The 17,946-nt window shown below is 43.3% G+C and overlaps 1 protein-coding gene across 2 annotated transcripts in view; it reads left to right on the top strand.

Annotated features, from left to right (window-relative positions):
- The window catches only part of LOC129866600 (reelin-like), a 293,866-nt gene that overhangs the window by 120,343 nt on the left and 155,577 nt on the right, over positions 1 to 17,946 (top strand). For both annotated transcript variants that reach the window (XM_055939357.1, XM_055939356.1), the window contains exon 3: positions 2,426 to 2,564. In XM_055939357.1, the coding sequence (XP_055795332.1) occupies positions 2,426 to 2,564 (139 nt within the window). The remainder of the gene's footprint in view (positions 1 to 2,425; positions 2,565 to 17,946) is intronic.

The raw sequence follows: 17,946 nt of genomic DNA, 5'->3' as shown, positions 1-17,946 counted from the left end.
TCAGAGAGCATTATGAAACAACGTTCTTCTGTGGGAATTTCAGGATTTTCAGTTTTACCCATCTGGAAACGTATGGCTTCATTCCCAGAACCAATGGCAAACCAAAAACGTACTTTCCCACAACTTCCAAGAAACCAAATGTGTTAGCTGGGTTCCCCTGTTTCCCTTGCCTTTCCTCACTCCGGCGTTCACTAGATTGTGTTACCGTGGCGATGGGAGCTAAGGCTGTATTATGCACCTCTGTGGGGAGCCTCAAATTGCATGTGGAGTATTGGAGACACATACACACATGCACACACACAGCACTTACATAGCCCTGGTGCAGTATTGGACACTTTGCGCTAAAGCTATTGCTTTGACTGGGCCGTAATTGCATGTCATGTGACAGCGGGGGAATATTTCTGAGAATGACGTGGGTATGAGTATAGGAATGTGAAAGTATTTTTAACTGAAAGAGCCTACCCCAGCCTCATGCCTGTGTAGGTGTAAGTGTGTATGTGCATGCATGTGAGAGGGAAATTGTATTGTGTATGACATACAATTTTCGAGAAATGTGTGTGTGTGTGTGTGTCAAAGAGATGACCTGTGTGTGTGTGTGTGTGTGTGTGTGTGTGGTGAAAGGAGGGTGTAATTTATGAAGTGTCAGTATACAGGGCTGCTACCAAGTGCCAGGCTGTTAGGAGCTGTTCAGTGTGTAATAACGGACTGAGATGTAATCACACACTAATGGCAAAGCTGCTTTCCAATCTGGCCTCAGCTCCCATTCTGATGGAATCCCATCCTGACGGAATCCCACAAGTAATTCTATGAAAGTGGCGTTATCTGTGTAACGTGGCTGGAAGTTATTGAGTAGTTGTAAGACGGCAGGTCTAATTTATCAACCCATGATGAATACTGTCTCTGCATTGTCCACATTAGGATGCGTACTGATGGCCAAGCCCACTGCCGATTCCTGGTTGATGAAACTCTATAATTTCACAGTTGTGAAATCCTGTGTTGGTGGAGCCTCATATTTCCCTCTCAATTGATAAGACCATCTTGTCCTCTAAAGTCTTGTGAATAAATATACTGTTGTATTTGCTGAGTTGAGTACAGAAGTTCATTCACAGTGATCTGTGGAGATTCTCACTACAATAACTGTACTGTATACCGTTACACCCTGACTATATTATATTTGTTAACGATCTTCATTTTCAACTTATCTAGTATAGTAAATAAACCTTGAATTAATTATTTGTGGCATTGAGTTCATTTGCAAGCGATTGGGTTCTTGAAGTTTCAAAAAATGACTGTTCAGAATAAGAATATAGTAAATTGAATGTTGATTAAGACGGTTGTTGATAGGATTAATGGTATAACGACGTCACCGGTCTTCTAGCCATCGCCGATCCACTTTTCATTTTCCATTTGTTTTGGCTTTGTTTTCTACACACCTTGTTTCTATTCCCCAATTACATGTTCATTATTTAACCCTCTGTTTCCCCACATGTTAGTGTGCGTGTTTATTGATTGTTCATGGCGGTACTTGTCGGCTGGTGATGTTTGCCGGGTTATGTATTTACTCCCGTTATTTTCGAGTCACCCCGGTATTTCTCCGCACTTTGAGTATTGTCTGTACACTGCTGCTGTCGTGGAATTAAATACCCTATACACTCATTTCTGCTCTCCTGCGCCTGACTCACTGCACCAGTTAACCACCGCCTGACACCCTGGCTGTGTTCCGTTCTGATCACTCCCTGTGGTCTCCAATGAAAGACAGATTGTGTGACATGATGTCATTCCCCTGATGAAATCATCTCCTGACAAGGCAGTCATTAATAAGAGCGCCGTTACACCGTGTCAAGGAGGGATGGAGGACTGAGAGTTAGCAGATTGTCAAGGCATCAGAAGGGAGGAAGGAGGGAGGGATGGAGGAAGGAGGGAGGGATGGAGGAAGAAAAAGGTGTGGGAGGGAAGATAGGAGTGAGAGAGGATGGGAGTGAACGAACGAAGGAGGGAGGAGGATGTCAGAGCAGCGGTGCAGAGATGACCCATACATCAGGCAGTTCCACATGGCTCCTCTCCTCTGAGCGTCTTTAGTCTCCTCTGTGTGCCACCAGCCTGATGAAAACGTTGCATTTAGTAAACTGTTGGAGCGTTGTGTCTTATTTCTTTCATTACTTTTCTGTTCTGCACACATACAAGTTACTGGATGTGTGCACAACATTTCCTAACAAGCCCCAATCCACTTCAAAAACAAAGAACAGCCCGTTTTCACTGAAGGCTTACGTCTGTCACTAACGCTCTATGCCTCCTCTCTCTCTCTCTCTCTCTCTCTCTCTCTCTCTCTCTCTCTCTCTCTCTCTCTCTCTCTCTCTCTCTCTCTCTCTCTCTCTCTTTTCCAATGTCTCTCTAATCTCTCGCTCTCTCTCTGTTCTTCTCTCAGGTGTGATGCCGGAGCAGCGTCAGTTTAGGACTCAGTTTGTGTGTAGTGTCGTGGCGTCTCACGTCAGCCACCAGCCCTCCACCAGTCTCAGCTTCGTCTGGATTGCTCCTCCGCCCAGCACCGGCTGTGTCAACTTCCTGTAAGTACAGTACCACAGTTGATAGGCCTTTTACACATATTTTGACCATAGAACAGCTTTATATAGGGCTGATAAAGACTTCAAGTAGTCTTGCCAAACAGACAGAATATTATTTTGTTGGTCATGAATTGAACTTTTAAATTGAGGTTGTGGAGTTTTAACCTGTCTAGGATCAGCGTGGCGCTAGCGGCACCCCCCCCCCCCCCCACTGAAAAACCAGTGCCGCGAAATTCAAAAAAAATATTTTTTTTAAATATTTAACTTTCACACATTAAAGTCCAATACAGCTAATGAAAGACACAGATCTTATGAATCCAGTCAACATTTCCGATTTTTAAAATGTTTTACAGGGAAGACACAATATGTAAAGATGTACATCTATTACCTAAAAACACATTAGCATAATCCACCATCTTTTATTTGTCCACCAACACCAGTAGCCATCACCAATTCGGCTAAACTAAGATATTTATAGCCCCTAACCAACAAAAAAACTCATTAGATGACAGTCTGATAACATATTTATGGTATGGGATAGGTTTTGTTAGAAAAAAGTGCATATTTCAGGTATATGGCATAGTTTACAATTGCACCCACCATCACAAATGGACTAGAATAATTACAATGAGCAACGTGTTTACCTAACTACTAATCATCAAACATTTCGTAAAAATACACAGCATACACGAATCGAAAGACACAGATCCTGTGAATACAGACAATATTTCAGATTTTCTAAGTGTCTTACAGCGAAAACACAATAAATCGTTATATTAGCTTAGCACATAGCAATTAGCAGCCCAGCATTGATTCTAGCCAAAGTGAGCGATAAAAGTCAACATCGCCAAAAGATATTAATTTTTTCACTAACCTTCTCAGAATTCTTCCGATGACACTCCTGTAACATCACATTACAACATGCATATACAGTTTGATCGAAAATGTTTATATTTAGCCACCAAAATCATGGTTAGACAATGTGAAATGTAGACAAGCTGGTAAAGAAAACGTCCTTGCGCCACTTAGACAGTGATCTACTCTTATACATAAATACTCATAAACGTGACTAAAAAATATAGGGTGGACAGGGATTGATAGACAATTTAATTCTTAATACAATTGCGTTATTACATTTTTTAATTTATCCTTACTTTTCAATACAGTTTGCGCCAAGCGAAGCTACGTCAAAAAACATGGCGTCCTAAGCCACTAAAATGTTTCGACAGAAACACGATTTATCATAATAAAAATGTCCTACCTTGAGCTGTTCTTCCATCAGTATCTTGGGCAAAGGATCCTTTCTTGGGAGAAATCGTCTTTTGGTGGAAAGCTGTCCTCTTGCCATGTGGAAATGTCAACTACGTTCGGGATGAACTGAAAAGCGTGCCCAACTTTTCACATCGTTGCAAAAATAAATGTCCCAAAATCGCACTAAACGGATATAAATTGCTATAAAACGCTTTAAATTAACTACTTTGTGATGTTTGTAACTCCTATAACGAGTGAAAAGATGACCGGAGAAATATAACAGGCTAAACTAACGCTTGGAACAGGAGAGGGTCGGTGTCTTCCACGCGCGTTACGCAGCAAGAAAAGACTTGCTAGCTAAAGGTTTTTTTCATTTGTAGGGCCTGTGAACGAGCAATCGAGCCCGTTGGAATCGTCATCACGTAAAGGCATCCAGGGGAAGACGTAAGAAGTGTCCGTATAGTCATAGCAACGACAGAGCCCTTTTAAATGACTTCAGAAAAGTGGCCAACGTTTCTCAAATCTGACTCCATGTCAGGGAAATTGCTGTAGAATGGGCTCTGTTCCACTTAGAGACAAAATTTCAACTCCTATAGAAACTATAGACTGTTTTCTATCCAATAATAATAATAATATGCATATTGTACGATCAAGGATTTTGTGGGAAGCCGTTTAAAAAATTAGCCACATTAGCATAAATAGTCTAAACAGCGCCCCCATCCCCAACAGGTTAAAACAGTATAGAAACAAAAGGGGACATATCCTTACTACGAGAATCCATGAAGGGAATCTATTAACCTTTCATTGCTACCCATCCCGGATCCGGATTTTCTGTCATTAAAAACCCTGACTAGCATAGCCTAGCCTAGCGCCAGAGGGTAATCATAAAATATAATTTCATGAAATCACAAGTGGAGTATTGCAAAACACAGCTTAGCCTTTCCTTAATCCATCTGTCGTCTCAGATTTTGAAATGATGCTTTACAGCGAAAGCAATACATGCATTTGTGTAAATGTATCGATCGCTCGACAAAACAATAAGAACAGCTAGCGTCAGGTAACTATTTAACAACATCCAGCAAAGCAATCAAATGGATCGTTTACCTTAGTTGATTTTCGGTTGGTTTCACTCACGAGACTCACAGTTAGACAGCAAATGTTCCTTTTGTTCCATAAAGATATGTTTCACATCCAAATAACTCCGTTTGTTTGTTGCGTCATGACCCAGGAATTCACAGGAAAAAGCGTTCGCGACAACGGCGACAAAAATTCCAAATGATATCCATAATGTCCACATAAACATGTCAACCGTTGTTTCTGATCCAACTTCATTGTGTTTTTCACAAATCTATTCGATAATGAATCAACCGGCACAGTTGGCTTCTCACTAGAGCGAGAGAAACAATGGCTACCTTTTCAGATTTACGCATGATTCACCCGGAGAGCCCCCACCTGTCCACTTGCTCAATTTGCTCTTACAAGCTCATCCTTCAAAATAAAGGCCTGAAACTACGTCTAAAAGCCGTTGACACATTAGGGAAGACATAGAAAAATAGGTCTTATTGATGAAACTTCACATATGCAATAGGAAGGCTTTCGAACACAGAGCTCTCAAAATCAGTGCCACTTCCTGCTTGAAATTTTCTCAGGTTTTCACCTGCAATAAAAGTTCTGTATAACTCACAGACAAATTTCTTACAGTTTTGGAAACTTCAGAGTGTTTTCTATCCTAATCGGACTATTATATGCATATTCTAGTTTCGGGGGATGAGAAATAGGCAGTTTAAAATGGGTACTCATATTTTGCCATATGTTTCAATTGCGCCCCCTATCAAGAAGAAGTTTTAACTAATGTGTTCCTAAAGTGACCTGCTAACTACAGTGATCTGCTAGCCTTAGTAGCGTGATGGCCCATCTCTCTCCAGCCATATCCTGTCATACAGGAAGAGAGGGTTATCTTGATCCGACTGCATCATGTTGACAGGAAACAGGGAGGGGACCGAACATTGTGTGTCAGGATGTGCGAGTGTGTGTTTGACAGCAGGTAGTGTTTGTGTGTGTCCTTCCCTGGCCTTACTTGGCCTCACAATGGGACTGGTGCAGTTACCGTCCGCATCCTGTAGGGGGAGATGGAAAGGTCTCCATCCTTTGATTCAGCTGTGTGTGTTTGGCCTAGTTTCCTCATAGAGTGTTCCTACTGGGACACACCTGCCATATAACAGCTCTGGAATTGTGTCCCAATGGCATCCTGTTTTCTATGTAGTGCACTGCTTTTGACCAGGGCTCTGGTTAAAAGCAGTGCCTTATATACAGTAGGGATAGGGTGCCATCTGGGACACAGACATGGACTCTCTGTCAGACAGGAATGTATTTGCCGTTCTCTCTTGTACCAATAGAGCCATGACAGCAGGGTGATCATATTTCTACTGGGACTCTTTTATTTTTGTCTCTATTACCTCATTATGGTGGGTAGTGGTCAGGGACAGGGAGGAGTTGTGATTTACCTGTCTAACTGTGTGCTCTGGACTCTGAGGGGAGTTAGAGGACTGGGCCATGATAGATGCTGTCTGGAGTTAAAGAGCCAGACCTGATGTCTTACTACCTACTTCAGTATCTCACTATCTACCTACCACCTGAGACCTGTGGACTAGCTGACACATTTACTTATGCTTGATCGCACTCACTTCCTCTGTCTTTCTTTTCTTTCTCTCTTTCTCTTTCACAATGTTTCTGTCTCTCTCTTTCTCTCTCTTTCTCTCTCGTGACTGTAAAACTCTCTCCATCTTTTTCTGTCTTCCTCAACTTTCCCATCTGTTTCTGCAATGCTCTGGGGGAATCCGCCCTATTCTTGCCTGATTTTGAAAAAGGTAAAAGGTCATCGAGTGGGAGAGGAAGAGGAAATGTGGAAACAAATGAGAGTCTCTTTCTCCACTCGCGCGTCATCAGGCAAATTAATTTGACAGGGTTAAAAATAAATATGTAAAGTTATGAAAACAAATGTACTGTAGGTAGTCGTGTAAGACATTTTATAGAGAAATGGATAAGTAGCGTACCATTTTTAAATATCAACATCTAATTCAAAGGGGGTGTGGTAGATTTAAAATCCCTTAAGAGCACCGTGCCAGTGCTAGAGATGACAGGCGGGCTTGCAGGAGGCCCTCAGTGTGTCACAATAGGGGCCCGGGCCCCAGCAGGATGACCTTATCAATGTCAGACAGTCATACTCCAGCAGTCTCCGGACTACTACACACACACACACTCAGCCACTTATCCCTCTGTCTGACCACTCAGCTCTCTCAGCACCAGACCCGGTTCCAGATTACAGCTCCTGTCGAAACCAGCAGCCCCCCTACCCTGTGTCTCTGGCACGGGACAGCCCAGGTCCAGTGAGCCGAGTTGGGGCGAAGGCAGCAGGCAAGCCCCGTGCTCTACAGGCTGGGGCCCAGGAACAATCAGCTCATGTCCCAGGCCCCTGACTTGTCATTTCGTTTGATGTCATATCATCCGCTATAGCACTTCAGACAAAACAGTTTGGATCTGTTTTCTCAGTGTTCTTTTTTGGTGTGTCTTGGGTTCTCCTGGGTGGCGAAGTGGTCTAAGGCACTGCATCACAGTGCTAGCTGTGCCAGCAGAGTCTCTGGGTTCAAGCCCAGGCTCAATTGGCCTCGCGTCGTCCGGGTTAGGGAGGGTTTGGTTGGTAGGGATATCCTTGTCTCATTGTGCAAAAATTAAAATAACTTTACTGGAACTATAATGCCTCAATTCAGTGCAAATGTTCACCTCCACCCTTATCCCCTACCCTGCACCATCCTGTCCACAGGTCACTAAATCTGTCTGTGTCCATGACTGTGTTGTCACGGATCATCACGCACACCTGTCCCTTATTCCCACTGATTAGTATTTGTGCCCTTTGCTTTTGATGGTCTTGTTGATTATTGTTCCAATGTCCGTTGGTGCGTGTGACTACCTGTGCTGTGTGTTTTTGGCTCTCGTGCCCTTATGGATTGTGCAGATGATTACGGGTCTCGTTCCGTGTGTTAATCATTGTGCGTGTGTGTTATTTATTCTAGGTACTCCTCGCTTTTTTGTTTGGGTTTCAACCCTGTGTTTTGTGTACGTGTTTGTTTGGTCTTCGTCCCTGTGCCCTTACATGGCACGTTGTAATTAGGGTGAAATTAAAACCCATATTACGCATTCCTGCGTCTGTCTCCCGGATCCTTCATACCGACGTGACATGTGTGAATTAAATATCTGTAATAGCCTACCCTGCGTCCTTCACAAGGCTAGAGCTGAGGTGCCTCTCCCATGCATTACTATGAAGTCAGTAACAGTTTTATGGGCGATATTGTATGAGTGTTCCTGGTGACAGATTGCCATCAGACAGACAGACAGACTGAGTGATGTAGTGTTGTGACGTTACTGTGGAGGAAACTTGTTTGCTGTGTGGCTGTAAATTGTACTGCTTAGGGAGAGGAGAGGCCTTGGAGACATGGAGAGGAAGAGAGAGAGAGAGAGAGGGCTCAGGACAGGATAGTTATACTCACACAGAGTAGCCAGTCTGCAACCCAGTCTGCCCCAGACATCTGTGTGAATTAGTGTGTGCGTGTGTACTCAGTGTGTAGGAGAAGGTCCAGGTGGTCTGTGTGTAGGTGTGCTTTCTCTAATATAAGAAAAATAAGGCAGGCAACAAAATCAGCCAGGTCACCCATGATACAAGTTAGTATTCGACATCCATCGAATACTAGTGTCTGAGGACATTGGGAGATGATGTAGAAACTGGCCGCTACAGGCAACAGTGAGTGCTATCGCATTCAAGTAGGTTTTGGTTTTGCTAGGGCGTTGTGGACTGGTATGGTGGATGGCATCTGCCTCTGATGTACCTCTGATTCCAAAGGTTGTAAGTTAGAATCAAGCAATAGAAAGTTGTTTTTTAAATATTTTGAAGTTTTATGCCTACCCTAAACCTTAACCCTTACTTTAACCTGCTTAACCCTTAATGCTTAAACTAAAAATGTGGAGTTAATACCTAAACTTAACCTTAAACACTTTGAAATTTGACCTTTGGAACAACTTCTAAATTTGACATTTAAGAAACATGGATGAAGGTTTAATTCTGCCGTGCTGCTGTGAGAGCTGGTAGAACAAAATACTTATTAATTCTTCTCATCCTGTCTGTGTGTGTTGGGGGTGTTATTGTGGACACACAGACACACACACACAAGCAGGCATCTGCTGGGCTGGAGATTACATTAATTACTGCATGTGTGCCTTACTCCCAAAGTGCTTCTCCAGGGAGAGGGGTGTGAGTATGTGTGATGGCATGCTGTGTGCCTTACTCCCAAAGTGCTCCTCCAGGGAGAGAGGTGTGAGTATGTGTGATGGCATGCTGTGTGCCTTACTCCCAAAGTGCTCCTCCAGAGAGAGGGGTGTGTGTATGTGTGATGGCATGCTGTGTGCCTTACTCCCAAAGTGCTCCTCCAGGGAGAGTGGTGTGGGTGATGGCATGCTGTGTGCCTTACTCCCAAAGTGCTCCTCCAGAGAGAGGGGTGTGGGTATGTGTGATGGCATGCTGTGTGCATTCTTGCTTTTATATTAATAAGTGTTCATATTTAAAAGTGTGTCTAGCACCGTGCGCGTGTGTGTGTGTGTGTGTGTGTGTGTGTGTGTGTGTGTGTGTGTGTGTGTGTGTGTGTGTGTGTGTGTGTGTGTGTGTGTGTGTGTGTGTGTGTGTGTGTGTGTGTGTGTGTGTGTGTGTGTGTGTGTGTGTGTGTGTGTGTGTGGTGCATGTTTATGCAAAACCCAAGCAGATCAGACGCACTTGTAAAATAAAGGAGGTGTAAAACTAAAGACAAAGGCAGACACACACCAGAAACAAAAAAACATCTGGCTAGATTGTTTGCTTAAATTATGCTCCTGTGACTCTTTCATGCTATTGCTTGTGCCTGTAACTTTTCTCCCGTTATCTTTACGACCGCGGAAATGTTTTTAAATGACCTGTCAAACACCCCCCGGTAATGGCTGCAATGGGGTCAATGGAAGAATTGTCTTTCCGTTGCATCAATATAAACGCTAAAGCTTCGTCTGCGATTTACCGCACCCGTCTCGACACTTACATGAGATGAAAGAGAACTCCATTTTGGATGGGTGTTATTTTTTTGTGGAATTGAAAAAAGTCAGTTTAATGTTAGCAATTAGATGCACTGAAATGAAAACATCTTCCTGAAAATGAACACTAGTGATATTATGTCTGATCTCAACAAACAATATAGTATGTTTAGATAGATGTAATCTAGAGCCAAGCGTGCTGATTTTTAAGCTTGGTGTATCCTGCTATTGACACAATTGTAAAAAAAAATATTTGTATTTTATTTCACTTTTATTTAACCAGGTAGGCCAGTTGAGAACAAGTTCTCATTTATAACTGCGACCTGGCCAAGATAAAGCAAAGCAGTGCGACAAAAACAACAACACAGTGTTACACATGGGATAAACACACTTACAGTCAATAACACAATAGAAAATATGTATACAGTGTGTGCAAATGAAGTAGGGAGGTAAGGCAATAAATAGGCCATAGTGGCGAAGTAATTACAATTTAGCAATTAACACTGGAGTGATAGATGTGCAGATGAGGATGTGCACGTAAAAATACTGGCATAAATACTGGTGTGCAAAAGAGCAGAAAAAAACAAATATGGGGATGAGGTAGGTAGTTGGTAGATGGGCAATTTACAGATGGGCTGTGTACAGCTGCAGTGATCGGTAAGCTGCTCTGACAGCCGATGTTTGAAGTTAGTGAGGGAGATATAAGTCTCCAACTTCAGTGATTTTTGCAATTCGTTCCAGTCATTGGCAGCAGAGAACTGGAAGGAAAGGCGGCCAAATGATGTGTTGGCTTTGGGGATGACCAGTGTAATATACCTGCTGTAGCACGTGCTACGGGTGGGTGCTGCTATGGTGACCAGTGAGCTGAGATAAGGCGGGGCTTTACCTAGCAAAGACTTATAGTTGACCTGGAGCCAGTGGATTTGGTGACGAATATGTAGCGAGGACCAGCCAGCAAGAGCATACATGTCGCTATGGTGGGTCGTATTTGGGGCTTTGGTGACAAAACGGATAACACTGTGATAGACTGCATCCAATTTGCTGAGTAGAGTGTTGGAGGCTATTTTGTAAATGACATCGCCAAAGTCAAGGATCAGTCAATTTTACGAGGGTATGTTTGGCAGCCTGAGTGAAGGATGCTTTGTTGTGAAATAGGAAGCTGATTCTAGATTTAATTTTGGATTGGAGATGCTTAATATGAGTCTGGAAGGAGGGTTTACAGTCTAACCAGACACCTAGGTATTTGTAGTTGTCCACATATTCTAGGTCAGAACCGTCCAGAGTAGTGATGCTGGACGGGCGGGCAGGTGCGGGCAGCGATTGAAGAGCATGCATTTAGTTTAGCAGTTGGAGGCCACGGAAGGAGTGTTGTATGGCATTAAAGCTTGTTTGGAGGTTTGTTAACAGTGTCCAAAGAAGGGCCAGATTTATACAGAATGGTGTCGTCTGCGTAGAGGTGAATCAAAGAATTACCCGCAGCAAGAGCGACATCATTGATATATACAGAAAAAAGAGTTAGCCCGAGAATTGAACCCTGTGGCACTCCCATAGAGACAGCCAGAGGTCCGGACAAAAGGCTCTCCGATTTGACACACTAAACTCTATCTGAGAAGTAGATAGTGAACCAGGCGAGGCAGTCATTAGAACCAGGCGAGGCAGTCAATAGACTGTCTGACGATAAGAATATGGTGATTGACAGAGTCGAGAGCCTTGGCCAGGTCGATGAAGACGATGCACAGTACTGTTTTTTTATCGATGGTGGTTATGATATTGTTTAGGACCTTGAGCGTGGCCGAGGTGCACCGTGACCAGCTCGAAAACCGGATTGCATAGCGGAGAAAGTACGGTAGGATTCGAGATGGTCGGTGATCTGTTTGTTCACTTGGCTTTCAAAGACTTTAGAAAGGCAGGGCAGGATGGATATAGGTCTGTAACATTGAAGAGGGGGATAACCGCGGCCACTTTCCAATCTTTAGGAATCTCAGACGATACGAAAGAGAGGTTGAACAGACTAGTAATAGGGGTTGCGACAATGGCGGCGGATAATTTTAGGAAGAGAGGGTCCAGATTGTCTAGCCCAGCTGATTTGTAGGGATCCAGATTCTGAAGCTCTTTCAGGATATCAGCTGTCTGGATTTGGGTGAAGGAGAAGCTGGGGGGGCTTGGGCCAGTTGCTGGGGGGGGGGGGTGCAGAGCTGTTGGCCGGGGTTGGGGTAGAAAGGTGGAAAGCATGGCCAGCCGTAGAGAAAGCTTATTGACATTCTCGATTATAGTGGATTTATCGGTGGTGACAGTGTTTCCTAGCCTCAGTCCAGTGGACAGCTGAGAGGAGATGCTCTTATTCTCCATGGACTTTACAGTGTCCCTAAACCTTTTGGAATTAGTGCTGCAGGATACAAATTTATGTTTGAAAAAGCTAGCCTTGGCTTTCCTAACTGACTGTGTATATTGGTTCCTGACTTCCCTGAAATGTTGCAAATCGCGGGGACTATTCGAAGCTAGTGCAGTGCGCAACAGGATGTTTTTGTGCTGGTCAAGGGCAGTCAAGTCTGGAGTGAAACAAGGGCTATATCTGTTCTTAGTTCAACATTTCTTGAATGGGGCATGATGATTTAAGATGGTGAGAAAGGGGCTTTTGAAGAACAATCAGGGATCCTCTACTGACGGGAGGAGGTCAATATCCTTCCAGGATACCCGGGCCAGGTCGATTAGAAAGGCCTGCTCGCTGAAGTGTTTTAGGGAGTGTTTGACAGTGATGAGGGACCACTGACCCATAACGGATGCAGGCAATGAGGCAGTGATCGCTGAGATCCTGGTTGAAAACAGCAGAGGTGTATTTAGAGGGCAAGTTGGTCAGGATGATATCTATGAGGGTGCCCATGTTTTCGGATTTATGGTTGTACCTGCTAGGTTCCTTGATAATTTGTGTGAGTATGAGGGCATCTAGCTTAGATTGTAGGACAGCAGGGGTGTTAAGCATTTCCCAGTTTACGTCACCTAACAGTACGAGCTCAGACAATAGATGGGGGGCAATCAATTCACATATGGTGTCCAGGGCACAGCTTGGAGCTGAGGGGGGTCTATAACAAGCAGCAACAGTGGGAGACTTATTTCTGGAGAGATGGATTTTTAAAAGTAGTAGCTCGAACTGTTTGGGCATAGACCTGGATAGTAGAACAGAACTCTGCAGGCTGTCTCTGCAGTAGATTGCAACTCCGCCCCCTTTAGCAGTTCGATCTTGATGGAAAATGTTGTAATTGGGGATGGAAATTTCAGAATTTTTGGTGTCCTTCCTAAACCAGGATTCAGACACGGTTAGGACATCAGGATTGGCGGAGTGTGGTAAACCAGTGAATAAAGCAAATTAGGGAGGAGGCTTCTGATGTTAACATGTATGAACCCAAGGCTTTCCAGGTTGTTGAATTATGCAACAGAACGTGAACACAATAGTTATTAATGAGGAAGTCGAGACAGTGCAGGTTAGTGCAGGAAGGCCTAGACTACGGAAGTTTTTGTGGTTGAAGCCCTGTCCCACCCCTTTATGTGAAATATTTTCATAAATGCAAATACACCCAGCGTATTTATGCAAATGCAGCACATATCATTTTCTTTATTTTAACACAAAATATAAAATAAATTCCTGACACTATTACAAAATGTATATGAGTGCATTCTAAGAAAATTAACAGTGACATTTTACAATCAATTGAATACCTGAATTCCCGTCAAAATCCCAGTAAAATGTTTTATGTGCTATATTGATGTGCTATATTTCATTAACAATTCAAACATTTTGGAGTATCTTCATCCATTGTCCAATTCTTGCATTTATTACAATTGTTATTAAACCTATTAACAATTTTGATGACCGTTACACACACACACACACACACACACACACACACACACACACACACACACACACATACACACACACACACACACACACACACACACACACACACAGGTGTTTGTCTTGTTAGTGCTAAATGAAAAGAAATGGATCCTATTTTGTGCTGATGATGCTTCTGCCATCTGTTCTCTGCTGCAGTCTGGGCTGGGCTGTGTGAGCACGGAGCTGGGTGAAACATGGTACTGTGTCGTTCACTTGGTGAGATCGTGGTGTAAGGAAAGCCAAGGTTGAGTGCTCAGTTCTCTAAATCAAATTACACTTCTGGTTGTCAGATATGTAAATAAGTCCATTGCCAATATTTGGATCATAATATTTGAGAGCAGAATATTAATCATTTCCTTAAACCGTCAAAGGTCATATAGGTCACTGTGAGAGGTTGACAGGTGGCCTGTTTAACCCTGTGGCCTCATCATCTCCTGAGGCATTAACCAATCATATTGATTTCCTGCCTCGGTTAAGCCAATCAGTGAAGTCCCCCCTGCAGTCAGTTTAACATAACATCATTAAATATTTACATTAAATCATTTAAATGATCTTCCCTCCTCATCATTAAAACACTGTTTAATTCAAGCTTGTTTGATAGTGCCCTTTGATGGTTTTACAGGTCCACTGCAAACATCGAATGACAAAGGATGAGAAGAGGGCAAAAGAGAGAAAACAAGGCATGGCAGTTTAGTGTGTTCTGAAATTAAGGAGTGATCAAGCTTAAATACTTTTGTATTTATAGCTTTATTGTCTCTGTTCATTTTTACCTCTCTAGAGGCTACGTTTCTGTTACCTTTTACCTCACAATACTTGCTGTACCTAATTTCCTTGCCAGATATCTTTCTCCAGTTGCTGTGCTTCCCCCTTCCCCAAGGTATACGTTCCTATTACGCCTTATTTCCCAAGCAGCCCGACCCTGACCGCTGATTCCTGAATTTACCCCAGACACCATGGTCAAATCAATAGTCCCCCTGCCCTGCTCAGTTGTAATCCCCACTCTCCTACCCCATGCTTCCGTCTATTGTCGCATCACACACCTGCTGTTAGAGTCTGGATCATTATCAACTCTCGATGAAATAGAAATGAGATTTTAAATAGTATGTGTTTAGTTGAATTAAACTGACACTAGACAATGAAATGGTACCATCATCTAGGGAGAGGGGGTTGTGATTGGTCGACATCTCTTTTTCTCTGACCACATGTGGTTTGTGGCCCCACAAATGTTTTTACCTTTTGATTGACAACCCAGATACCACAAATAACCACAAGTGCAGTTTTCCTGCTAGCCCTGTAAAGATAGGTAGACTAACCCCTCTCCCCTTCCTTTGTCCCAATTAGTAACTACATGATAGCTCTCTAAGGAACAAATAACATTTTCTGAGGCTCATTTTTTCACATTAGTTCTCCTCTCCTTTCTTAATGGCATCACAGATGAGGTGAAAACAAAATGGAAACATGCATGGATCAACAATTCCCTTGTTAATAGCAAAATAGTGGTAGACGACAGTAATGTTTGTTCCGTCTCCTCGCTGCTTGTTTAGCTCATTTCTCAATTATCACTTAACTGTTGTCAAGGTCAGTCCTTAGTGTATGTTTGTCTGTGTTTGCGTGTGCCTGAGTGTGTGCATGTTTGTGTGTGCCTGCCAGGGCGCATGCATGTGTGTTGTGAAGCTCCTTCACTCCTCCTGATCCTGTACTAACAAGCAGGTGATTTGCCAACCATCTCCCAGATAGCCTAGTGGTTAGAGTGTTGGGCCAGTATCCAAAAGGTTGCTGGATTGAATCCCTGAGCTGACAAGGTAAAAATCTGTCGTTCTGCCACTGAACAAGGCAGTTAACCCACTGTTCCCCAGTAGGCCGTCATTGTAATTAAGAATTTGTTCTGAACTGACTTCCCTAGCTAAAAAATTCATTAAGATGTGCACGTGCAGCAATACATTTTATGGGCCTAATCATATAAATACATAATCCCTATTAATTCAATAGGATCTCTGTGGGCCTATCCGTAAAGATTTGTCATTTAACTTTTAAAATATATGACCTTTTATTGTGGCGTAAACACAACCAATCATGATGTTTTCATCTGATTGTCAAACAATCACTACAAAGGGCTTCTTTACTAGGCTGCGAGCGCGCGTTCATCCACTCACAACATACATCCAGTCTCCAAACAGGGCTGAATGGAAAGAAACACCTGTTACACAAAACACCAAAAAATGTCAGACATTTAGCCCGCTGCTGTCCACGTGTATCTCTGTATTTTTTGGGTGTATTTTACCCCCTTTTTCTCCCCAGGCGTATGTCGAGTCATGCGTTCTTCGAAACATGACCCGCTTCTTAACACCCACCTGCTTAACCCGGAAGCCAGCCGCACCAACGTGTCAGAGGAAACACTATTCACCTGATGATTGAGGTCAGCCTGCAGGCGCCCAGCCCGCCACCAGATGTCGCTAGAGCGCGATGAGCCAAGTCAAGCTCCCTGGCCAAACCCTCCCCTAAGCTGGACGACGCTGGGCCAATTGTGCACCGCCCTATATGACTCTCGATCACGACCGGTTATGATACAACCCGGGATTGAACCCATTGCAATGCAGTGCCTTAGAACGCTGCGCCACTCGGGAGGAAACATCCCTTCTCTCTTCTCACCAACTATAAACACTCAGGGTGTCATGTACCCCAAAAATCTGAGGGGCACAAATTATGTGAGGATGGATAAGGGATGGTCCAAAGTGGGAGAATTTAGCATTTTTCAAACAGCTGAAACGGCTTTTCCCTGCAATCTAGAGCTATACTCATTATGCATAATTCTATGTAAAAAATATGTTTATTTTTCTGCATAGAAAAGCATACCTCGAGCTGTCTGTATCCTCCTGACTGGTGGCGATTTTAAAGAAACTAAATATTCTTCTCTGCATCTCTGCTTAAATATGGGTAAAGGAATGTGAGTCTTATTCAGTACATTTAGAAATTGCTTGCTTTTCTTAAGTCTACCTGCCTTGCCAGCAGGCATGATAGCTAATATATTTGAACAATCTCTAACTTTATTGATAGCCTGTAATGGCTCCTTGGTAGCTGGTTATGAGGTTGAGAGATTGTGAACCTATCTGGCTAGTTAAAGTCAACTTCATAAAATTGCTTAGGTGGATAGTAATATTACAGTGAGAGAGAAATATATTTCCGAATGCACTGTATATTAGAGGCATGACGCCTCTGTATACACTATCTTTACCTCCTTCTCCATCCCCCTGTCCTCCATTTCTCCCCCCTCTTCCCTACCTTTTATCTATCCCTCCTTCCTTCCAACTTAATTCATACGTCTCTCTTTTCTCTTCTCAACTATTTTGAAATGTCCACCCCTCCTTCCTCTCCATCCTCCTCTCCTCGCCCCCCTTCTTTCCTTCACTAATGAGAGAATGACACTCTTTTTCAGAAGATGAATGATTGTAGAACAGCAATCAGAGGAGGACAAACGCACGCACGCACACTCATACACACGCACACACATACACTCCGAGATGTTTGAGCCCTTAATTGCTTTCCCTCCCAGATAAATTCAAATTCATGTTTAGGTGTTCAGTAAGTGTGTGTGTGTGTGTGTACAGTATGTGTGTCCTGTAATGAGACACACGCTGAGGTTCCAGTAGAGTGTACCGACAGGACAGACGCAGCTGTGGAGTTGCATCGATCCCACTCTTCTCCTTGTTCAGATAGACAGAGGGGCTAAACTCCTTTCTCCTCGTCTGTCTCTCTCCGCGTGTCTCTCCCAACCTGATTTAATGATATACACACTGCTAAAGGGAATATTTGCATAACCTTTGTGCAGGTTGTGGAGCACTGTGCTATGCTGTGTTGCTCTCATGTCTTGTTAGTTAGCGCAGCCTGATACCTGACTCTGTGTTTCTGTTTAGTAAATATTAGAGGCTTTGTACCTACATCCCCACCCGCTGTTCATCACCACAAATCATTTATTCATAAAAATACCACACACGGCAAATCCAAATGAATGTTTAACCAATTTAGATGTCTGAATAAGATTGCTGTCTCTCCCCACCATCACCGCAGCAACATGGATTCGTTATTAATGAATGAGGGGTTGTATTCATTATTCATGAGATGAATGGTGTAAATACT

This window comes from Salvelinus fontinalis, chromosome 12 (genome assembly GCF_029448725.1).
Source record: "Salvelinus fontinalis isolate EN_2023a chromosome 12, ASM2944872v1, whole genome shotgun sequence".
NCBI lineage: Eukaryota > Metazoa > Chordata > Actinopteri > Salmoniformes > Salmonidae > Salvelinus > Salvelinus fontinalis.
This window is presented reverse-complemented; position numbering and strand designations above follow the sequence as displayed.